The sequence below is a fragment of the Neomonachus schauinslandi genome, chromosome 2 (genome assembly GCF_002201575.2).
Source record: "Neomonachus schauinslandi chromosome 2, ASM220157v2, whole genome shotgun sequence".
Lineage (NCBI taxonomy): Eukaryota > Metazoa > Chordata > Mammalia > Carnivora > Phocidae > Neomonachus > Neomonachus schauinslandi.
Window position 1 is genome coordinate 82665799 of NC_058404.1, and position 25460 is coordinate 82691258.

General features: G+C 41.9%; 1 protein-coding gene across 2 annotated transcripts in view; it reads right to left on the reverse strand.

Moving 5' to 3' along the window:
- The window catches only part of GAB1 (GRB2 associated binding protein 1), a 124531-nt gene extending 100700 nt beyond the window's left edge, over nucleotides 1–23831 (reverse strand). For both annotated transcript variants that reach the window (XM_021679364.1, XM_021679363.1), the window contains exon 1: nucleotides 23602–23831. In XM_021679364.1, coding sequence (XP_021535039.1) covers nucleotides 23602–23673 — 72 coding nt within the window. In that variant the 5' untranslated portion in view covers nucleotides 23674–23831. The remainder of the gene's footprint in view (nucleotides 1–23601) is intronic.
- Nucleotides 23832–25460: the final 1629 nt, after the last annotated feature.

Sequence of the window (25460 nt, forward strand, 5' to 3'; positions counted from 1 at the left end):
CCTCCCTATATTTGGAAAATTATTAACTCTAATACTACAAAAGCAGAAAATGTCAGGTCATTGCTTTCTTAGCTTCCCTGCAACAGAGTGCAGGTACACAATCAGGTACACTGGCTTCACCAAATAAATTCATTCCAGATTTCGAATCTCAAGAAATAAGAACTATACAAAATCCAAACCTGGCACTGGGGCAGCAAATGCAGCTTCCAGAGGTAGTAATGGCAGTGTTCATTATCTAATGTCACTGGGGTTGGCAGTATAAGATGCAGGGCAGTATAAGATGCAGGGCCTATGGTCATGGCCTATGAGGCAGTAATAATCTACTGCCTCCTGGACCAGGTCAGTGGCCTGTTCCTGATTGATGAGCTCCTAAGCTAGGTCCTCCGCTTTCCCAGAGACACTGTGTGCTACCTAATATCTTTAATAAACTCCTTTCCTGTTGAAATTAGGGTTTCTGTTGCTTACAACTAAGAATCCTGATATAGCAGGGCGCCTGGGTGGCTCAGTTGGTTAAGCGACTGCCTTTGGCTCAGGTCATGATCCCAGGGTCCTGGGATCGAGTCCCACATCGGGCTCCTGGCTCAGCGGGGAGCCTGCTTCTCCCTCTGACCCTCTCCTCTCCCATGCTGTTTCTTTCTCGCTCGCTCTCTAATAAATAAATAAATAAAATCTTTAGGGAAAAAAAAAAGAATCCTGATATAGCAGGTCAGGTAACATTTCATTACTTTTGGTCAAAGGCCAATTTATAGAGCGATTTATAGAGCAATTTATAGTACGATTTATAGAGCAAACAGAGTGAGATCTTCCCAGTAAGTCAGGGAGTCAGAGTGAGCTGCTGAACAAGATGTTCTTGACCATTTCTGAAATCATTTCTTAAAAGTAATAACAGGATGAATACATCACATGCTGTTTTAATAGTAGTATCCAAATATGATTTCTTTTTTGCTATCAGACTGAGAGATGCAGAACACTAGCTATCCCCTTAAAAGCATTCAGTTACTTTCTTGTATGCTCTAAGGTATCACATTGCTCAAGAAGTCCAATCACGCCCTCTAAAAAACTTGGATTTTTACCCTGCTTAATTATTCCCAAGGAAACCATGATGTCATTCCATTAAGCTGGCTCAGTCAGTAGCATTACCTTGCATTAGCCTGATAGAGAAATCTCAAAAATATGCATCCTTGGGGGAAAAGACCAGGCGGCAAGTGAAAAGTGTAATTTTTGAAACTGGAAATAAGCACTCATACTTCATCTTCAATTTGAATTGATATTTCTCCTATAATAATTTAACTTCATTCACCTTGGATAATGCATTTAATTCCCCCTAATCACTATAAATAAATTGTACAGAAGTTCATATTAAGTTTTCCTTTTGGCTTACTATCAATAACTTTTGCCACTGCACTTAAAAAAAATATTTTCAGTAAGACCCAAATTGCTGCAGAAATCACATGAAAAACAAAACTCTGGCACATGAAAAAAATTCTTACTAACAGTAAGCAGCAGGATTCTGAGAAAAATCAACTTGCAAGAAAACTTTTTTTAGCGTGATGGCAAGGGTTTGGGAAAAAGGAACTTACAGGAAAAAGAGTTTGTGTTGCCAGTTATTCATTCACTTTTTTTTTTCTATTTTTGCAATATCCAAGTAGAATTCCTTGTCCTAGACCTAATTTTATTTTCCATTTTATCCTCTAAAGGTCTCACAATCTTCTGATTATAAACTTCAGTAATTAACCATTGAAAAGTGGGTAATTCCACGGATGTAAGTTTTAAATATTCAGTTCAAAAATAAAAATAATAAAAAATATATTTCTGATCTCAATAAAAGCAAATTTAAAACAGCAAAAATAATGTTAAAAAAATGTACGTGCTATATATGGGATGATTCTGTCCCCATTAATTCAGACTAGCACACAGAGTGCTGAATCTACCCACACAAATGCAGATTCTGTCTATAAGGCATGATTCACGTGAAGTTAGATCATTTGCACAAGGCCACAGAGTTTTATGCAACATTCATAAAAGAGCCATTTCCTCTTCTGTGCTCTAAAGTCATTATTAACCAGAGATACTAAAAACTCAAGCAGGCTACAACCTGCCTGACCTATAGAAATGAGAACCTCTTTTAGCATACTTCAAACTAAGCACTGACTCACGAGGAAAAAGCAGGTTGCTGTTAACCTGACATCTTCTAAGTTAGGGTCCCCAGTCTGTAGGCTCAAAGAGAAGCCCTGAGATTGAAACAGGTGAGAGCGTGAGAGGCTCAAGCATGTAGGATGGCAGGGGGAGGTCGTCACCACCACCACCATAAGTTTAACTAACACCCTGCGGCACTAGGAACCCCTGCAAATCTCAGAGAGCACCTGTATGGACGAGAGAGGCATTCCAGGAAAGACTTCCACACCCACCATTAGATCCCAGTTTCCAGCTAGGGGCCGAACGGTAATTGAACACGAGAAGGACACACACAACACTGAAGAGGGACACACAGCCCCACAGAGGGTTTTAGAGCACTCACAAGAGACGCGCAGCTTTCATAAAGTAAACAGGTAAGGACAGAGGATGCTTTAGAAAACCCAGTAGCCCTATAACTGGGAATAAGTTAAGCACGTATGTCAGTTTAACCCAGTACTGTGCAGCCGTAAGAAATACTCATCCCCAAGCACATGGCAATGTTCTCCTGTTATACACTGAGGCAGGAGGAGAACAAAACTCATCTAGTTACCTTCCTCCTTCACTGTTTTCATACTGGGCACAGACAGATGGAAATGGTTCCACCAGTTTGGTTTGTTGATTTCTGCCTATGTACAGAAGTCATTAGTGGACATAGTCAACATCTACTTTCAGTATCAGACATTTTCAGTATCAGGCGGGATGTCACCTGGAAAAAGGAGTGGTCCTCTCGTCAGGCATTACTACAGTTTCATGTTTATTTCCTGTTACCCACAAGAAAACGGAAATGGCCCAAAAGGAGGCTGACCCTGGGGCACCTGACAGCTGGGGCCCTCTGCTACATCACTCCTCAAGTACTGTTTAACTTGTAATGCCATTTAAAATGTTATCACACATTTACTTAGCTCTGCAGTTTATAACAAACCTACCAAACAGGACAAACCAGTCTGGATTATATAATATGTAAATATGCCAGGGAGCTGGGGAGCACGCTGAGGAGGATAAGCTGGAGCAATGGTTAAATGAGCTAAACCCTCACTATACCTGAAGGTAGCCTCTTCATTCACGTTTCATGGGTAGCACTTTGTAACTAAATTATGGAGAACACAACAACCAATGAAGAAGTTACATGTATCCCCACAAATACCACCTAGTAAGTCACTAAAATTAATTAAAAGGGACACAAAAGTCAATATTTACATTTCATTTAGTCTTTAAAATCTGATGTAACTACTGAATAACTCCTATTTGGACCTAAAAATATTAACACATTCTAAAGAGACTATTAGTATCTTTTACACACACACACACACACAAAATCAGCTTAAATGTGGGCCTGGTGCCAGAACTCAAGTTTCACTAGGGTTGTTAGAGGACTTGAATAAATTGTTTCATGTAACTACTTGTTTGAGAAAAAGACTTTATATCTACCACCCTCAGAGATATTAAACATATACTAAATAGTGAACTGGTAATATTCCACAACTATTCCTGTAACACAGTAAACTGATACAACAGAGAAGCTCCACAAACACAAATTTAACATTTTATGATAAAAAATATAAATACAGAAATGATCAAAGGTATTCATTAACCCCACACTGCTTCATGATTATAATCACCTATAAATTTTTTCTTTAAACAGGCTGTTAATGAATCACTAAGAAAAAAAAGCTGTGAAGACTCAAAGATATATTTATGTAATTAGTTAAAAGTAGATAGTGATTATGTAAATATATTAATCACACACATTATTCACAAAATTACAAGTAAATCAATGAAAGTCAACAAAAGCTAGCTGAAATTTAATAACTTCCATCTAGAAATTTAAAAGCACAAATATTTATTTACACATATATGATTGGCATATAAAATATAAACAGATATGCTCATTACAAAACCTGTTAAAAATTTAGGGCTTGATTTAATGTACCAGAGTTCTTTCCTAGGTTCTCATTTTTAAAATGTTTTTTTAAATAGTTATAATCAAATTGTTCTTTCCTGTTTTTGATATACTATATTTGTGTGATTTTAGTAAGTCAGTCTTAAGAACCAACTTTGAAGAAATAAAGGGGGAAAAAAAAGCTCCAAGCAGGAAGAAAACCCTCTTTTGGCAAGTCTATTAAAGGCACATTTGACATATTCAGAATCTTTCATAGGAGCAGTGAGAGTTGGTGTCATCTGGCTGTATCTTTCCATTCTAAAGAGTAAGCAAGAGGCAGGGTTGCAAACTGGCCTAAACTATGGAAACTACCACACAGTGGCAAGCACCCATGGTTTCAACAGGTTGTAGATTCAAATGCCTCCTCATTACGTTGTCATTCCACCCTTCACTGCAATACGTGTGAAACAGGAAAAAACAATCATGGCAAATAGTTTCTGAAAAAGCTCCCTGGTGATTCTGATACTCCCTGACGTGGCCCCCAAAATAAGAACTACAGAACTAGGCATATGTGCTGCCTTATCTTCTGACCCTTAAAATGGGCTACATCACAATCTCCAAGAACCTGGTTTCAGCTGTTATTTCCTTAACTAGTTTTAGAGCCCCAAGTTGTGGTTTCAGCCAGAAGGTGTCAATGCAAAGTCAAAAAAGTATTTCTGGACACAGTTACAGGCCACAAAACTAGAACTGTGTAAAGACCATTTCTGTGCTCTACAGAGCTGAGCCAGGCTGGCATCTTTATGATCTGAGCATCCCCTGGGCAGGAATTGACTCTACAGGCACCCTAGTTTATCCTGTCTGTCCCGTTCCAACCATTTGTGTTCACACGATAAGCTTGCAGAAGAGGTTCTCCAGATCGGCCACAGAAAGAGCTTTAGGACTAATTTTGCAAAGACCAAAGACAGGCTGAGTAGGAACTCAATCCAATCCGGGAGAGATTATCAAAGGTATTTCTGAGACAAGTCCTAAGGTACATATTCAAAAAAAAAAAAAAAAAATACACAAAGGTGGTGGGAAGAGAAGATCTCAAATTTCTGCAGAATTAAAAAAAAAAAAAAGTTCTGTTGGGAGAATAAGGGAAATATCCTAAATAGCAACTTCTAAAATGTTTCCCCTCCAAGAAGCAAAAGTAAACATTTTACAGGCTCAAATCTCTATGCTCCTCTCAGAAGTTCCCACTGCTCATTTGGCAAGTATCCAAATAGCCTAGCTTAGCTGGCAAATGTTCAAATACAGTTATTCAAAATATGTTAATGAGGCTAACATGGTGCTTCCACCATGTAACCCCACCCTCCCTTCTCTGTGCGAAGTGAACCTGTGCAGGTTAAAACAGGCGTGCCAAACACTTGCTGTGTGAGATTATTGACTGCTGGCTAAACCACTGCCAATCTGAAATAAGTGTTTAGGGAGAACGGCTTGTTCAAATGTATGCGATCTTAAAAAATGGATATTGTGAGGTTCACTCCCACTGCCGGTATGAAAATATAAACGTTAATGATTTACATTCTTTACGTACAACATTCAAAGTACCTTAAAGATTCCAAAGTACTTCACAAGTATTCTTTTTAAAATAATTTCCCAGTGAAATATTTTTCATTCTACAAATGAAGAAATGAAAGTAGTGGCTACACATTGTTTAGAAAATAGTAACTGGAGGGGCACCTGGGTGGCTCAGATGGTTGAGCGTCTGCCTTCGGCTCAGGTCATGATCCCACAGTCCTGGGATCGAGTCCCGCATCGGGCTCCCTGATCCTTGGGAGCCTGCTTCTCCCTCTCTCTCTCTCTCTCTCTCTGTCTCTCGTGAATAAATAAATAAAATCTTTAAAAAAAAAAAAAAAAAAAGAAAATAGTAACTGGAATCAAAAGCAGAACTCAGTTATTTTGTTAGCTCATACACCCATTCAGCAATCTCTTTAGACGGATATCAAGTATTCCTTCTGTGTATACAAAGAAATCACAGAGCAACTAGTCAGTCATCTTTGGCTTATACATATTCTAAAAATCTCAAAATTTCTCCCACAAAAATCAGACTAGCTTAAAATTTTCATTCTTCTTTCCTCCTGCCTTCCAAAAAAGCATTTAACATGTTTCTTCATCCACAGAGACATTCCACACATAGTCTGAATTTTAAAACTTAGGCCACACAGCTTCATTTTCAGTAGAACAGAAAGTGCTGTTCCAAAATAATTTCAACATTGCCCAGTCCCTAAATTAGTCCCCAGTCACCAGACCTTACACAGGAAATCAGGATCTAGTATCTTAAGTTTAAAAATTAAAGGGAGGTTGGAAGGAAGGTATAAATGGGATTACATACTTACCCAGGGTGACTCATTCTCATATGCTCAAGATTAAACTGAACACTGACTCTAGATCACGAAAGAATTTTTCCTCAGGGGCAGAAAGGGGCATGGGATTTCCAAATGTACACTAAAGTAGGATCTCTGTGTGGCTCAGGTGAGCAAATCCCACATAATTAACTTCCTACTACAGAGGAGGAGTAAACATAGGTGAGGTGTATAACCTTTCCAAATGGCGCTGGTATAAAGCCCCTTCAGATGTTTCCCATGCTATAAAGATTATAGGGAGAGGCAAGAAAGACTGGGGTGGCACAACACTGGGACTACAGTTAACATTACTGAACTGTGCACTTAAAAACGGGTTTTTTACAATTAAAAATAAAAATTAAAGAAAAAGAGGGACTGGGGTGAATTTTCCATGTTGCCACTGCTCTGAGGGACAACTAAAATGCTCTTAGAGTGTCCAACTGTTCAAATGTGATAAATCACAACAACCTACTGAAAGCAGAGGGGAAGAGGGCAGATTGGGATGACACCGGGCTGGGTTGGAGCCTGTGCTCACGTCTATGTCTGCCTGCCGAAACCAGCTGGCCTTGCACTCAGGGTATTTCTTAGGTCCAACTGCCTAGGGCCTCATTTTTTCTCATTAGGAATAGGAAGAGTAATAGAAATTTTTACCCCTTTCATTACTTTAAGAAAACCTGGTCTTTATCTTTCTTGAGTCATTTTCTTCTCCCTAAGGTTTTCAATAAAAATCTCAAAGTTATGAACATTTATTCTGCTTTAGAAATATGTGGTTTAGAAACACAAGAGATTCTAATTGAAAACATATATGAATGTTTTCAAGGCTAGAACCTTATTTGAAATATTAAAAATAGTTCAATATCCATGTTCCAATTTCCCTTTATAAAAAATGGGTTTCTTAACATATACTATTTCTCCAACTTAGGAATAAAAACCGATTTCCTCAAAAATTAAGTATGCACAAAACCTATCCTAAAATAATATCATTAATTGTTTAAGACTCATTAAAATTAGTAGGGAGATATTAAACATTTAAATATGTCTGAGTATTAAAAACTATACCTTAAACATATAAATAACCAAAGCACCAACATATTAAAATTTTAAGTCAATCTATGCACTTTTCCTATTCAAATATAAGTAAATATAAAATTGTTATAAGGCTAAACATGTATATTAACTTTAATCCTAAATCATATATAGTTAATTAAGAAATATTTCCCTTTAGTAACTTATACAAAGGGCAATAAATCTGCTTTACCTAAGATTTTATAACTTATTTTCCAAGTTAAACCTAAACCAGAAAATTTTAAGTTAAAATACTCCCACTTAAGTTTATAAGCTATATGTTTCTTTATGCTGCACTTGTAGGACTACTTATGTTATGGTTCTCCCTAAGAGCATTCATCCTCGTATTCAGCAAATATAAATATTCACTGGAAACATCTATCGCCATGTTAAACAACATATGGATTGGAATAAATTATAGAAAAAAATCTGAAAAAAAAATAGTTAGAAATATTAGGAGACTAATAAGAAAAGAGGTTTACCAAGTATATGGTTTAAAAAGTACAGGAAAGCGAGAAAATAAGGTCACCTGGAATGAAGAGAGCAAATCAGGAGCCCTGACTTCAATTCTCTGCACAGAGTAGAAGTCACAGGAGTCTACTAGCCTTTCTTGGTTGCCAGAGTAAATGGTAGAAGTTGGTTCTGGGTCTCCACCACATCCAGCAACAGCCCTTCTCCTCACTTTAGGAGCCAAGTGATTTACTAACCAAACTTACTTGGACTCACAGTGCAGTGAGAGGGTGTGGTAGACACTTCATATAATAACAGTAATGATACTCGACACTTATAAAGCAGATGTGGAGATTCTCTAAGATCTTGTGAGCAGATGGGAAGAGTACATAAGAGGCTGAAGTATTTCTGGGCATTTAAATAAATGGAGAAGGGAGAGAGCATGAAGGATGGAAAAAGGAAGGGAGGGAGGAAAGATTAGCAAGCCAGTGAATACGATATCATAATGGTGAAACGTCTTACAAAACAGTCTGGGTTCCTAGCATGGAAAAATGAACACTTTGACATAGGGATGGCCAGAGCAGGGTAAAGAATGATTTAACAAGAGCTGATAGCCATCATTTTATAAGTAACTCTCCAAAATCTTTTTACTTTGGGTGGAGGGGGTGTCAAGGGCTTTCTGCATTGCAATTGAATGGAATCATAAAGTTCCCCTAAGGAACTAATATGCCAAAGAAACAGACATAGCTTTCCAGAAATGGAGTAAGTTCAGTAGGCAGTTGGAAATAAAGTGCTTTACTTTATTCCTTTGCTAAGATTAAATAACCACTCCCACCTAGTCCACTTCTTGACCAGTTTTCTAAATAGAGTCTGTCTTGTCTGTCTCTCCTGCTCTCTTTCTCTAAAATGGACTTTAAAATCAAAGTTTAGGTTTAAAAAGATTAGAATATATACATTAAACATAGAAACACAGAGACACACACAGACTGAAAAACAACAGAACTTCTTTAGTCGAGTACAACTGCTTTGGTGCTCTTTTATAAATCAACCACATCTCAACTAACCAAAATTAGGGTGAACCAGACATGAATAATTAAGACAATAGAAAGAATACTTGAAATTAGAACTATTCTAGAAAATATGGACTGAATTTTAATAATATGCTCTCAGATCCGATAACCGGAATACCCAGAACCTCTGGTGAAGAGCTAATCCTCCTTCATATCTTTCCTCTTTGTCTTAAGTCATTCATAAACTCTTGATTCAGGAATGCACATTCTTTTTTAAATCAATAGTTACATAATACCTTCCTTGATTTAATAATGTCTTCCGAGCTCAGTTAGGTACTTTCTCACATTCTAACCTTTCTAAAAACTCCCTTTCACTTTTGTCTTCCTCTAAGTATGTCCTCTTTATGGGACAGTTTGATCTATATCACTGCTAGAAAACAGTAAGCACGTAGCAACACAGCATATTTCCCTTATCTCAAAGTAGAGAGGCTAAAGTTCCTTTCTGAGTTTTGCCTTCCTATCCCACTCTTTATACACATTTACTTCTACTGGATTTTCTTTCTTCTCCCTTTTTCCCTCCATGCCAACTAAGGAGTTCTCCAAGTATAATTTCAAGGACCACCTACATCAGAATCAGCAGGGATTTGAGGTAAAAAGTGTTTTGGACTTCAACCTAAATTTACTAAAGAGCAGAAGGTGGGTAGGGATCAAGAATCCTCACTTTAGAAGTTACCCAGGTGACTCTAATACATACGGAACAAGTCTGGGAACCACTGCCCCAAACCCTGGATTCTTCCCAAAAGACACAGGGACTCGACCAAATTATAAACAAGCACCATTAGAGCATCGGAAAAGAGAGCATGGTGGCAATTCTCTCTTCATCTTCCTTTTAAAAAGCAGAAGGAAGAGGCAAGAAAGCGTGGAGAGTGGAACATGAGCTAATTATGAGACATCAGCATAAATGGGGACTCGTCAGCCCTGCTCTGTGGCTACTGCCAATTACAGTAGCCAGACCTGCAAGAGGACTGATTACATGTAATTTATAAAAAGTAAACAAGCTGGGCGGCTTGTGAACAATGAATGGTGACACTCTAGCCAAGAGGTAATAAAAATCATGAATAAACGACTCGACACCCCCTCCCCACCCAGACAACCATTGGTCGTACTCTGGCTAGGATTAGCAAGGGCAAAAATGAGTATTTGGGTAATGATTTAAGTGACAACAGACCCTTTGAGAGAGATTTTGTCTATCAAATAAACCCTAGTGAAAGAGTTACACAGCACCAACCTCTCACGTTCATAAGCTCAGCCATTTCAATGACTGTTCTCCTCAGCCTTACTGAGGTAAAAATAAATAAATAAATAAATGTTTGGTTCCAGTACTCCAACACAACCCTACAGCTGAAATACAGCGGACCCTTGAACAACACAGGGGCTAGGGGTGCCAGACACCCATGCAATTGAAAATCTTGCATATAACTTTTGACTCCCCCCAAATTTAGCTACCAATAGCCTCCTGTTGATCAGAGAAGCCTTACCTATGAAATAGTCAATTAACACATACTTGGTATGTTATATGTATTATATACTGTATACTTACAATAGTACTTTTTTCTTAATTCTTTTGGTATTCTAGGCTATGTGGTTCATCTGTGAGTTTTTCTTTCTCTTTGCCTTTCTTCCTAGGGCAGGAGGGGCAAAGAGAGAGGGAGAGAGCAGTCTCCATGCCCATCACAGAGCCCGACTGAGCGCTCAATCTCACAACCCTGAGATCGTGACCTGAGCTGAAATCTAAAGTCAGACGCTTAAAGGACTGAGCCACCCAGATGCCCCCTCTGTGAGTTTTTCAAATTACTGCAAATCTCCAAAACATTTTCCAGTATATTTATTGAAAAAAAGTCCACGTCTAAGTGGACCCATGTGGTTCAAATCTGTGTTGTTCAGGGGTCAACTGTATAGCTTTAAAGGGACACACAGGGAAATAAGCTAAATAATATACATGTAGAAACTAAGCTTTATGAAGAATTCCTCTACATTAATTCCTCTACATTCTCAACTTCGGCACTACTGATATTTTGGGCTAGATAATTCTTTGTTGTAGGGGCTGTACTGTGCAATGCAGGATGTTTAGCAGCATCCCTGCCTCCACTGACTAGCAGCCAAAGTGCCCCCGCTGTGACAACTAAGAATGTCTCCAGACATTCTCACATGTCCCCCACAAAATTACCTCCCCACTTCCACTAAAAACCACCGCTGAATACAGAAGCATCATGAAGAAAAGTTTGTATTAATAAAATAGTTCATATAAGGTATTTTTGACATCGTAAAAAAACCTCACGATTTCTACTTTTAAATATATACATATATATACACACACAAAATATACACTTTTTGAGTATATCACCCTATTTTCCATACACTTTTCCATTACCAGGGGCTAAAATACAAAATCTTAATATTGTTTAATAAGCTATCCAAGCCATTACAAAATGGACACATAATAAAATAACTGAGTAGGCCCAAAGTATTTATGCCCATTTAACAAACCCAACATATCCATCAGGCACAGGAGGCACAATACTAGGATCCATGAGACTTTTAGGAGCCCATGAAAAGTGTTTTTATAGTAATTTATTTTAAAGTCGGGATAAAAATGAATATAACAATAACAATACCAGCTTGGAACATATTCATCTTTATAATGACGCAGTTGCAAAATACAATTTTTATTCTTTTTTTTTTTTAATAGAGGAAGGGGGGCCCATGAAGGCAAAAGTACCTGGGGTTCACAAGTCACCATATGGCCCCGCCATCTGAAGGGGCAGTAAGCAATTAAAACAAGCATGTATGATCAGGTGTGACAGGCGCCATGCTATGGGAACAGAAGAGCATCAAAGGAGGATAAAACAGATGCCGGCAGCCCACTGTGTCTATGTGTGAGTGGTGGGAGTTCAGAGGAGGCTTCAGGGGCAGAGAACAAGCAGAAGTTAGCCTGGTTGTGAAGGCAGATGGGAGGACCAAAAATTCCGGGAGAAGAGAAGAGCAGGGCAAAGGCCAGACTGGCAGATCACAAGGCCGGTGTGGGATGTAGAAGTTCAGTCCAGCTGAAGCAGAGTTTGAAGGCAGCAACAAATACTATGGGAGGCACACGCAGGCACCCATCACAACGGGTCTTGCGAACTGAGAGAAGAGGTTTGGGCATTCCTAAGGCCAAAGGAACTGCTGCAGAGCAGCTTCAAACTGGGGAGCGGTATGCTCAGATTTGTGTTTCCGAAGGCCTTTCTGGCTGCCTTAATGAAGACAGTCTGGGGGGGTGGGGGGTGGAAGAATGGAAGGAGAGAGGCCACTGGCTACTGTAGCAATCCAGAAGAAAGGCAAAGGCACCTTAGGTAGCAGAGGCTGATTAACTCAAGAGGTATTTATGTGTTGTTTTTTTTTTTAAGAGAGATTGAGAGAGATCAGGCACGCGCATGCAGGGGGGATGGGGAGGTGGGGAGGAGGAGCAGAAGAAGAGGAAGAAAGAATCTTAAGCAGGCTTCATGCCCAGTGGGGAGCTCCACATGGGGGGCTCAATCTCATGACCCTGAGATCATGACCTGAACTGAAACCAAGAGTTGGACGCTTAACCGACTAAGCCGCTCAGGGGCCCCTCAAAGAGATATGTGGGAGGTAAAACTGATAGGATTTGTCACTGGGTATGGAGAATGAAGGAGGGACAACACAAAACACCTCTGGACAAGGGATGGTGGAGTGACTGACTGAGGGAACAGCGAGAGGACCAGGTATAGGGAGAGGACGATAAGGTCTGCTGTGGATATGCTGAAGCTGGGTTGCTGTGGGGGATCTAAGTAGTTATGGATCTAAGCAGTTAGATCCACAGACGTGGAGTGAGAAACAGACTGAGATAATGCCCTTGAATCATCATCGTATAATTCAAGGCCATTTAAGATCCAGAGACGGGCTTTAAAGGTCAGGAAAAGCACAAGGTTATAACAATTATGTGTAAGTGTGTAAGAGTTTTGCAGAAACTGAGAGCCCAGACCTTTTACAAATTTTCAAAGGGGTTCATCAACTCACATATGATGAAGTGGCAACCAACAGCATGAGATGGGAGAAGAGGCCATGCAGGGCCAGCAATAGAATGCTGAAGAACTCCCACACATAAGGAGACCAGAGCCCAGTATCAGGAAAGCATGGGAAAGAAGATTTTGAAAAGAGGGACTGGTCATCTCTCCATCAATGTAGTTAGGAGTTCCATGAAAAGTAAGAACTAAAAAGTTCAAATCTCGTTCTGCTAGATCTGGCAACCAGGAGGTCACGGGGGACCTCAAAGGGAACTGTTTAGGTAAAGGTAGTGGAAAAGGACACAGGCTCTATTCCATTATGAAACGAGCGGCAGGTGGAAGCAGCCAAGTGTACAAAACCCACTCAAGAGTCTGGCTGGGGGCACCTGGCTGGCTCAGTCAGTAGAGCATGCAACTCTTGATCTCAAGGTTGTGAGTTCAAGCCCCACATTGGGTATGGAGACTACTTAAAAAAAAAAAAAGTCTGTCTAGGAAAGGAGGAATAGAAAGAGTCTCACTCCAGCTCCAGCTTTGAAAACGGAATCCACCGTTTAAGATCTTGGCGAGAAATCTCTAACCACCTTCATTAAGCCTTCTCAGAGTCCCTGAATTCACCTCCTTCTGCGAAATTCTTCTAGAGTCCTATCTCAAGCATCACTGATCATAATAAAATTTGCAGTACTAAGTGCATCCTATGTAGCATATAAACTCCTAAAAGGTGGAGACAGAACCCTCTTGGTCCTCTTCTTCTGAATTCTACATAGTCCCTTGTTCATAGCAGGCATTTCCTCAGTGACTGGAAGGATCTGACCCAAGGGGTGAGAGATCTGGCTCAGCCAAAACAGCCGGTTAACATGTATGACCTGGGACAAATCAATTAGTCTCCCAGAGGCTAATCTTCACTCCCTGTAAAACGAGGAGGTTGGATTCTTGACTAGGGAAGAAGGAGATTTGTGTAATTGGGAAAGATATGCAATATAGCTTGTTTTGGTAATGCAAATCATAGAAAGAAAAACTGGATAAAAAGTCAAAAGACAGCCAAACAACACATGAAAGAGAAATGGGTTAGAAAGGTTGAAAAACACTGACCTAGATGATTTATAACTTTAGGTTTAAAATTCTATAATTATCTGGTCATGTTGTTCAAGAGATTGTGCAAAGTATCACACCGTACCTTTAGACACAGAGAACAAATGCCATCTTTGTCCTCTGGAAACTAATATCTATCACAAACACTAAAGAATGATAACTAAAGCCATAATTTTCTTTGTAAACAGATCATGTGTATGTAACTTCTACTGTGTATACTGTGGGTCATTATGAAAATCATCAAAAAAATATATCAAATATAAAAATATATTAGGCTTGCTTTTCCTTTTTTGATTACTTAAGTGAAGAAAAAGAAAAAAAGGAATACTGTTCAAAAGCACCAGTTTAATTTTGCACCCTGTTCTTCGGAGATAAATGACCTATATACCCAGTGAAGATTACTCAGAAGGCTTTGGTTTTATGTAACAGCATCACTAGGATCCAATTACCTTCCCAAATACTTTGCATTCTTACTAGTTCAGTATTTCCTTTTACCTTTTCTCAACACTTCAAACATTCAAACCTGAAACTGTCAAGGAGAACTTGTAAAATTTAATACTCCTACACAACTTTGGGGTCAATTATAACTTTGCCAGAGGGAAGGGGGTTCAAATAATACCTCCTTAACTGAATGAGGTGATCATTCCTCTTCAAGGTCTACCTAACGCCAATGGAATTCAAAACACTGGAGGGAGCATTCTACCAAGTGTTTCTCTTTCAAGAGTGGAAGATTAAAACTTCTCTCCCGCTAATCAACTGGTCATCCCTCCAACCAGAAGCACTTTCATCTTGGCTGCTATGACTCTGGCCAAGGCACTAATGGGAATATGTGATGGACTGGAATTGAGAAAGCACACCAGGTACTTAATTCTTTAATCAGGTAGTCATCTCAGGGAGGAGTTCTGCTACTCAGAAAGTGGCCTGACCACATTTCCCAATACAGCAGTAACTAAAAACTGCATTTCAGGAGAGGAAAACAATCTACATGCTGGTGGAACATTATTATTCCTAGTCTTGATTACCACATTACAGAGACAGAAATAACTCCCCCCTTTTAGAGAAAAGATGAAAGAATGTGTCTGTAAAGATTCTAACACAAATACTCTGTGATACTGGTGGCTAGGCTTACATTACAGAGAAAGAAATGAAAACAAAGAGAAAAGAGCAAGAGGGTAGATAGAGATCCACAGGACAAAGAGTGCTTTTACCTTTCTCCCACTTAAAAAGTTTGCAAATAAAATGTTATAGCAACTGGCTAACTGATGTATTAAAAACAAAAAATAAAGGGGCGCCTGGCTGGCTCAGTTGGTAGAGTATGTGATTCTTGATCTCTGCCTTATGAGTTCGAGCCTCACACTGGGTTTGGAGATTACTAAAAAAAAAAAAAACAAAAAACAAACTAAAAACAAAACAAAAGTAAAAACAACAACAATAGATTGAGTTCTCAACCTTCTCCTGAGAGCTAATATCCTATGTCCTCATTTCACAAAAGCAAACCTTGACTAAAATTATATTTACCTGCTTACTTCATGTATAATAACTAAGTATCTGTAGGCAAATGACAAATACTCAACTCAACCAAGCAACAGGAAAGTAATGTGCAAAGCTGCGGTGTCAACTGACATCTTCCCCCCTCTTCACACTATAGATGTCCTCCTCTCCCTTTTCTCTTGAAATGTAAAATGGAATTTTGATGTTTTCTTTTTCTACATGTAGCATTCTTAAAGAACATATAAAACTGTTTTCAAAAAAAAAAAATTAAACTACACGAGTCAAAGAAAAATAAAAAAGGGAAAAGAAAAACAATGAACAGGATAGTTAAAGCGAAAGTTTAATATTTTTCTTCCTTTAAAAAAAAATGACCTAAGATTTTTACATTGAAAAGAAATATTTGGACTCTCCGTATATTGTTTTTAATTCATGGAACAATGTAGCCATTTGTTTTTTTCCTTTTAGAACACAGGGAATTATTTAGGCCAACTATGAATTCAAAGTAAAAATTTGAGAGAAAAAAGAAATACCACCATAAGAAAACTCATGGTGAATTTGGCATTCTTTCCAGTATACTAAAATAAAACTCAGTTTAGAAATATGATAAAAATTCCTGAAACACACATAAAGGAAAGAACAATTAAGTGGTAGAAAAAATTTAAGATAACTCACATTTCCCCTTCTAGGAGCTCTATTTCTTGCAACTTACATCTTCACGTGTAGTTTGCATATAGCAACTCTGCTAAAAACAACCACATGGAAAATTTTTGTTCCAGATAATACTGCAGGACGGGGCTTGGCAGCTACAAGTTGTAATCAGAACGCTTCAAGAGCTAATGTAACAGAGATAACAACCAAACATGCATTTTGGTGCAGAGCGTTAACTATTTTTCACAAAGCAGGCTGCAAGAGAGTCGAAAGCTGTTAGGTCCTACTTCATATGCATTCAGCAAGGAGAATTATTCTCTTCAGTTAGGGAGAGTTTTGCGCCTATGAATAAAAGAACTGCTGAAAATATAAAAGATTCTCTTTTCCAGTTAAGGCATTCTTGGATTATTTAAGGGGCTTACACATATAAGCCGGGGACGGTCAAAGTGACTAAAGTGACTTTTCCCAGTACTTCCACAGGCCTCAACTGCCACCTACTATTCAGTTAAGACTCCCCAGGCATCTACTTGGCAACTGGAAGAGGCTACTTATTTAATGGATGTGGAAATCCACTGTACAAAGAACCACTTTTCCCCAGGAGTAATCTAAAGAAGAAAAGAATGCTAATTTTATTTGTGCTTATAGCCAAAGGGGAGAATAAAGAGACCTGTGACTTGATAAGTTTCCTGTACTCAAATCCATAGACTGGGATAAAAGGAGTCACAGAAATGTTGCGACTTCAAGCCAAAGTTCAAATGGCAAATTCAGATAAAGCTCTAACTTGGTGGAAATCAGCCACCATGTTAATTTGAGGAATGTGAAATGAGAGAAACCCCTCCATCAACAGTCAGAGGGGGTTTAATGAGACCCAATGGCGTTATTCTCTTTCCTCCAGCCCTAGCTGGCCTCACACAGCTGGGCTAAGATGGCTTCCAAAGTCCAAAATAAGACACTAGCCCAAGGCAGTGCTGGCCCTCCTGCTGGAACTCAGGAGCAAAGGAATCAAAGGCTCTTTTATTCTCCCTCCCACCAGAACATGCTCCCTCTCTGTTGTAAACTAAATGCTTGCCAGAATGAATTATTTAGCTCAAAACAGACATAAAGAAATTCTTAAATAACACATGTCCCTTGGAATTTTAATAAGTTCAGGTGACCAAACGAGTTGTTTTGTTTGTTTGTTTCTTGTCTGACACATAAAATTCACTTGTGGTCAGGATCCCATCAGGAGCATTAGGTCATGGCAGACACAGAAACTTCTCAAACTAGACTTTAGAGCTGACAGCCAAACTCCATGCTTGAAACTGAGGTGTTCTGAGGCTGTTCTCTTCACTAGGATGTCTAAACTCAATACACAGTCTTTGTTCTTCCTCTAAAACCAGGCTTCCCTTAGGATTTGCTATTTCTGCCAGCAGGACCTCAGTTCTTCCAAGAACAAAGCCTGAAAAGTCATTTGTGAATCCTTCCCTGGCAGCCCCCTTCCATTCCCCTCTCAGTCTGAACTCTTAAGCAATTATTGTCTGAATCATTCATCTGGCAAGTAATCATATACGGCCTTATAACATATGTCTTGTAAAATGATTTAAATGTCAGTGCATTGGGGCGCCTGGGTGGCTCAGTTGGTTAAGCGACTGCCTTCGGCTCAGGTCATGATCTCAGGGTCCTGGGATCGAGCCCCGCATCGGGCTCCCTGCTCCGCGGGAAGCCTGCTTCTCCCTTTCCCACTCCCCCTGCTTGTGTTCCCTCTCTCACTGTCTCTCTCTGTGTCAAATAAATAAATAAAATCTTTAAAAAAATAAAAAAATAAAAAAAATAAATGTCAGTGCATTTACAGCTTGTCTTCACAAATAGATTAGAAACTCCTTGAGGGCAGGGAGTGGGCCTTTCCCTCCACTGTATTCCATACATGACACATTACAAAAGCTCCAGAAATACCAGTTGATTTGTTCAGTCAACAGATATTTGTTGCACTTCTATTCTGAGCCAGGCACAGCTCTGGGTGCTGGGGACACCATGACACCGTGACACCCTGGAGCAGCAACTCCACAACCCTGTACTCAGTGCACCTGTGTTCTGTTAAGGCAAACGCTGGAGGGTCCCCAAAGAACCTCTGCTTAAGCAGTTCCTCATATATTCACTAAACTAAGATGAGCAAGAAATTAAAATTTATTTCCCAAAAAAGAGGCCTACTGAGAAGCTCCCCCCTCTGCCTCCCACTTCCAAGGAAATATCTAAGGAATGTTAAGCCACAAGAGAGTTTAGAATCTAGATCTGCATGCCCCTCCCCCATTTTACAGATCAGGAAACGGAGGGTCAGAATGGTCAAAGTATCACCTGGACAATGGTAAAGTCAAGTCCAATCCTGGGTCCTGACACTCAGTCCAGGGTCCCTTCCACTGTAGTACAATTTACTCCAAATCCTTCAAAAATAAAGTAGTCGTCTACCTGCTGTGATGTCCCTTCTCCTGTGTTAGTTTCTGTGAGAAAATTAGGAGTGATGGCACTCAATGTTTTGAATCTACCACCTCTTAAAATTCCTCAATCTGCAAATTATCAAGACCTTATCTACATATTTTTTATGTTGACTACAAAATATGGAATTCTATTGGGGCACATGCTGGCTCAGTTGGAAGAGCATGCGACTCCTGATCTCAGGGTCATGAGCTGGAGCCCCAAGGTGGATGCAGAGATTACTGAAAATAAACTTAAGAAAAAAAAATATATATATATATATATGAAATTTAGTCATAAAAAGTGTTTTGTCATTTTATTTTCCTAATTTTTAAAGACTTAATAATCGCACAACACACTGAAATAACCAATTCAGTTGTCAACCAGATTATCCAAGTATAACTCTTGTCATATTATTGTATTTTGTTCAAAGATGATCTTTTTAGAAAATTCAAAACCAAATTTTCAAAACATCAGAATTCTAAAACTACCTTCCAAACTGATACAACTTCCCAATGATAATTTTAAATCCCGAAAGACAACAATCAGATTTAGGAATTCAGCAAGTTTTACATGGAGAGTTTTGTACTCATCATTAAGTCCAGGCACAATGAAAGAATTAACTATCATTACCTATCACGAAGGCTTAATGGAACTGGTAGTTGATGATCTTTGGTAACAGAAACAGTGTTCCTACCACATGAGAAAAGGTAAAAAGAAAACATTAAGAATTTGAACGGACGTTTACTATCCTGAAGTTTTCAAGAAAAAAACTCCTTCGATACAATAATTATGCTCCTTCAGTCACTGTAAGCAAAAGCTTCAGAGTCCCTTGACTGCTACTGGTAATTGCAAAAAAAAAAAAAAAAAAAAGTACAGGAAGAGCTTACAGACATCACAGTCCCATTTGCTGTAGTGACCCTACTGAGCAGCGACCTAATGCTTATCACAGATCCTGGGCTGTCCTCGAACAAGGGCATGCTAATTCTGGCTGCCTGTGCCCCTCTCCTCCATGGAAGAGGTCAGGTGCCCACCCAGAGGAAGAGGCTATTTCTGTTTCTAGGCCCATTTCCAAAACCAGGGGCATGTTCTGGAAGTCCGGACAAGAGCCATCCTATTAACTGACAGCTGAAGAGTGGAGCCCAAGCTGGGTGCAGATTACACACCCGCGAACTGGCCGAGGTCTTGCTCCCAGGCTGGCTGGCAGCTCACAGGCCACCTTGGTCTGGCCTCAGAAGCAGGTTCTCCTGCTGAGACTGCACACCTGCCCAATGCTGACAGCTGGGCCATGGAGGAGCCCAAACTTGGTGTCCAGACTTGAGGCAAGCCATAGGGAAGCTCCTCCTGCAGAGATACGGCGATAGCCAGCTGGCTTGAATCAATCCTTTGTTTTCAGACTTACATTTTATCTTGGCTGAAATTTCAAGTCCTGATGAAAATCCTATCATTATTCCAAAAGGCTGACTTGTCTTTAAATAACTCTTTAAAAATCTGAGCACCACTGTTAAGTGCATACTACCAAGAGTTTACTTGTTTTCTGTAACCCTAGTGACGGTGATCTGTATGTTTCCACTCAGGTCCTTAAAGTAAAAAAGCAGCTGTTTAATATACAACACAGGACAAAAAACAAAACACAGCACTAGCAAAATTGAAAGAAAGCATGGACATTGTCACCTCCACTTTAAGTAGACTTCAAAAAATTCAGAGGATGAAATATATTAGAAGAGGTTCTTACCCTTTTGCAAAGAGATATAGAAAAAAGCAAAAAGAGATGAAAAGGCTAGGAAATCTACACACTTCTCCAGGCTTTCTCTCTTTTTTTGATGTTCCTTTCAGTCTCTCTAGGAAATTTAAGAAAAGCTTTCAGACCAGAGGAACACACTAGTGTGCAAAGAAAACAATGCTGTGTGAGTTGACTATGAAACAGTAAACATAAAATGGAGTTGTAAATGGAATGCACGGGAGCCATAACAAAAGATGACTTTAAAGATAAAAACTAAAACAAATTTTTTGTCATGTAAAAGCCCTTAAGTATCATCTTAATCGACATTTGGACTACCCTATAAATACTGTAAACAGCGAGACAACTGTCAAAATCCCATGGGCCAAATGCCCCCGAAAGAATCAGTGTTCAAACTCCTGATGTCTCGTTTAACAATTACAGTACCACTCATCCAAGATAAATTTTTACAGCAAATCCATTCATTAAAAACTATTATCAAGCAACATTTTGTCTACTGGATGGCCAACAATGTTTCCTTTTACCCTTTATTTTCATAAAGATTTTACATGAAAAGAAAACAAAAATCGGAAATGCATGAATATATGTATATCTTTGAGGGTCAAAGCTGCTTTAGCAAAAACAATCTGAACTGGATACCAAAGCCTAAAGATCAATAATCTGGAAATGTCAAAAACTTCTGGGCAACCAACTTGACAGCTAAACTAAAAGACAGGCCTCATTTTAACTTACAACACTCTAGTCAACCTCTGGGACCCCTTAAATTCTGGTAGCCACCTGCACACTGTCTTCCTGGGCCATATCCGTGTATAAAGAAAACACGAGTGCTCAGCCAGGCAAGAAAACCCCACCTCCCCCAAGCTGTTAGGCATATTCTTCCCCCTGTTGAAAACAATTTAGGGAGCCCGCTCCCTCTCTAAAGTATCCCCAAGGTTTCAGACGACATTGAGGTTGTTCCTCAAAACATCTATTAAAAAAAATAAATAACAGTCAGCTTGGGCACACAATCTGAAACCACTTTATGTTGTTGGCTGACTTTTTCACATATTCTTGTGTCATTTCTCGAAAGACTCAGAAAGCTGCTTGAAGGGTCTTATGTTTCTTTAGCACTACACAGCTTATCCCCAACTCGCTTCTTCCTTGCATTCTCAACTAATATTCATAGACTCCTAGAAAGTTATAAACTGAAAGGAGCTTTAAAGATGACTTAGTCTGAGCTCCACTTGAAATGAACTAGATGAGTCATTAACCTTTGATAGCCCAGTTAGGCAGATCTAGGTTCAAATCCTGTCTGTGGCACATTCCGGTTACAGAAACTCTTTTCTCATCTATAAAACAGAGATAATATGTACCTCATAAAACTGTTGTAATGATCAAATGAAATAATACATATATTTTTATTTGGGACTTTTCATTTTCTTTGTCCTTGCTAAGACAATCTTTTTGGCTGATGTTCTTCCTAAATTATATTACATTAAATTGCAAGCTCACTAGGCAGGGCTTATTTCCTACTGTATTTTCTAATCTTATGGTGCCTAGTCCAGTGGTAGGCATCTTTTGAGAGAGCCATAAACCAACCATGTGAAAGAATGCATTAAGTCTCTATAATCACTACCTATGTAGGCAAATGTACTGTCCTTTAGTTTCCTCCTTAGGTCTCTGTGTTTCCTAAACTGTGCCTCTCAAAACAAACACACCTATCTCCCTACTCCCTCTTCTCACACACATACAACCTTCTTTTTAAAACTAAAGAACTAAATGAACCACGGCGTCCCACAAATGTTGGAATAAAGTTAGCATCTTCACCAGAACACCCAGGAAACTCTGATTAAGTCAAGAGACGGGATCTGGAAGGGTTCACATTTCTGGAGAAGTTTCTTAGGATGCGTGGCATCAAGTTTTTAAACGATAATTACTTGTCTATAACAAATGCTCAGCAGAAAGTGAACCAGAAACTCACTGGTGAGTCGGTGAAGTTAAATACTGCACTTCACTATCCAAGCAGTGACTAATAAGATTAATTTGGGTTCTAATACTGGGTGTAGATATCCTTCAACAAGAAGCATGTTCCATTGGAAGTGCCGGCCTCTTACAGTAAATTTATATTTAAGGAGGCATACATTTTGCTTCTGAAAACACATTTTAGTAGAAAAACACTGGCTCCATACGCCAGGACAAACGTGTCATTTCTTTACTTTGCAGAGGGCAGCGACAAAAGAACCAATGGGTGAGAAGGGATAAGATTCTAGATCCCTGAAGAGGACATAGATGTCCACCAAAGTGAGGTTGCTTCTTTCAAGGAATATTTTTCTTAACAGCTAAAATGGTTTAACACATAATCAGCATCTTGTATCAATTACACCAATGCCATTTAAGTAACCCTGGTGGCCTGGGAAAGGACCGCAACACACAGAAATCCTACTGGCCTCAGCTGTCCCCCCTCCTGCGAGGCTTGACAGCGCGTCCAAGGCGCCCAGACACCAGCCGCCAGGCTCCCCCCAGCGCCCTCCTCTCGCAGCGAACTGCCAAGGCTCTCGGGCCAAACTCCACCGTCCCTTGATTCAAAACCGCGAAAATGCGAACCCTGCTAAGCAAACGGCAGGGCGCGTAGCAACTTTTCTTTCTCTTTTGCACGGATTTGAGATGCTGGTTTCTAATACCAACTTCTCAGGTCCACAGTCCACAGTTTCCCCGCACCTCGGGGAAGGGGGGGGGGCGGGGAAAGACGAGACAGCACGGACCATAGAGAGGGCTGCTGAGTTCTAAAACCTCAGCGGTTTTTCGGTTGCGAGAAATTCAGTATACAGCACCCCCATGATGATTAAATGCAAACATAGAGAAAGAAAAATGCTCCCCCCCCCCACCTCTGCTACAAGGAGTAATAAAAACATGCAGCAGGCATTAGGTGGAAATCCCGGGCCCTCCCACGGGCCGATGAGGCCCGCAAAGCAGGCCGTCTGGAAACTGGAGGAAGAAAGTTAGCCGGCAAAGTTGAGGGAGGCCAGGGCGTGAGCTTACAGCCTCGGTCCCGAGCCTGCCGCGGAAGGGGCCGAGGGGAAAGAGATGGAGGACTAAGTTGAAGAACCAGCCCCGCGCGCGGTCAGGACAGCGGTGCGGGCGGGGAGGCCCAAGGAGAAGCGACCGAAGCTCTACTTACATAACGCTTCAACTTCTTTTCCGGGGGGGACTTGCGGAGCCATCCCGAGCAGACCACTTCGCCGCCGCTCATGGTGCGCGCCTCTCCGGCTCCCGGCCGGACAGCGGAGGGGCGGGCGGGCGCGCTCCCGACACAGCCGACGCCTGCCGGCGGCGCAGCAGCCAGAACCTGGCTCTCCCGAGGCGCAGCCGGGACAGACGGGACGCGCGGGCTCCGCTGTGCACTGGGTGTGAGCGTCCGGCCGTCTCCCGCACGGGTCCGCGGACGTGAACAGAAGCGGGCAGCGTCGCCAAGGCCGACACCTCGGGGCAGGGGCAGCTGCCGGGCCGAGGGCGCCCGGGGCCTTTCAGTGCGCCCGCCTAGCCGCCAGGCGCGCCGTCCCGCCAGCCGCCTCAGCAGCGCTCGGGCTCAGCGAAAACTCTGCCCCTGCCCGGAGCCGAGCCTCCGTCCCCTGCGCTCCGCCCCCTAGGAACAGGACCTCCCCAGGCGCTTTCCGAAACAGACACTACGTTGCACGCGCGCGCACACACTCTCCCCCTGTCTCTCTCTCACACACACACACACACTCACACAATGCCCCCGCGCGCGGCGCCCACCCCGGCTCGCCCCTTGGTTTCGGGGCGCCGGGCGCGATCCTCTCCTTCCCCTTCCTCGGGAGAGGGTGGGTCACTTCCCCGCGGCGCCCGGGAAACGGCGGGGGGCGGACAGAGGGAAAAGGGGAACCGCGAGGGTCTCGTGCGGGCGCAGGGTAGGTCCTGGGCCACGCAGGGAGCCGCTGGGGTGGCGGCGAAACGCGGAGCGTCGCTGGGCGGCGGGTGCTGGGCAGGGCGCAAGTCCCGCCGGAGGGTGGGTCCGCTCTCGCAGCCGCCGGAGAGGGCGGGGAGCGGCGGAGGAACAAGGCACTCGGCTGCTCGGCTCCGGGGACCGACCCCACTGTCCCGTCCCCTCACGTTCCTCCCGGGCCGCCTCCCCCACCGCGGGGCGCGCGGCAGGTTGAGAGCGGCCGGGCCTCCCGGTTCCCTCTTCCTTTCCTCCTCCCCTTCCCACGTTCGGGCCGGCTCCGGTTTCTGCCCAGACTTTCTCTGAAACTCCGCCGGAGCGCTTCCAGCCAAAACAACAAGGGCCGGGGGCGGAGGGAGCGGGCGGAGGGAGGGAGCGAGAGAGGGAGGCAGAGGGAGTCCGAGAGGCACCCTGGGATCTGTAGTTCCGAAAGCTGGAACGGGGTCCTCAGCCGCCCTGCGGCAGCGGCGGCCGGAGCCCCCAGCCGGCATCTAGCAGGGGAAGGCCGGGCGAGGCTAGGGCCGCCGGGGCTCGGGCCCGTGGAGGAGCGAGGAATGTTCGAGTGTCAGTATGTGGTTTGCCATGTTGGCTCTGTTTGTAGTGCACACAAGATCAGGAGTTTGGGGGGTTTTCTGTACTTGACAGCCTGCAATCAAAACAGCCCGGAGGGAGACCGCGACCCCGCGGATCCAGGCCGGGGAGACTTAAGGGCGGGACCGGGAGGGGGAGAGGGGAGCGCGCCGTGGCGACTGGCCTGGTGGGGAGGACGGGAGGGGGGGACCCACCGGGGGGGGACCCACCCGCGCTGGCTTGGGCTGGTCCCCGGAGCAGGCCTGCCAAAGTGGTGGGAGCGCTTAGTGTGGCCAAAGCATTTGACTGAGTCTTTGTGTGGGACATTTTAAAGTCTCACACTCCCTCCGTTTGTGGCCAGTTTCTTCCACTTGACGTTGTTTAAAATCTACCCTTGGAATGTTGGTCTAGAACAGGGAGACCCACTGGATGTCCTAGTTCTATTTGCCTACTTGTGTGTGTTTTACAATTATGACACCTGGTTTCTAGCTTACCATTGTCCTGTAATA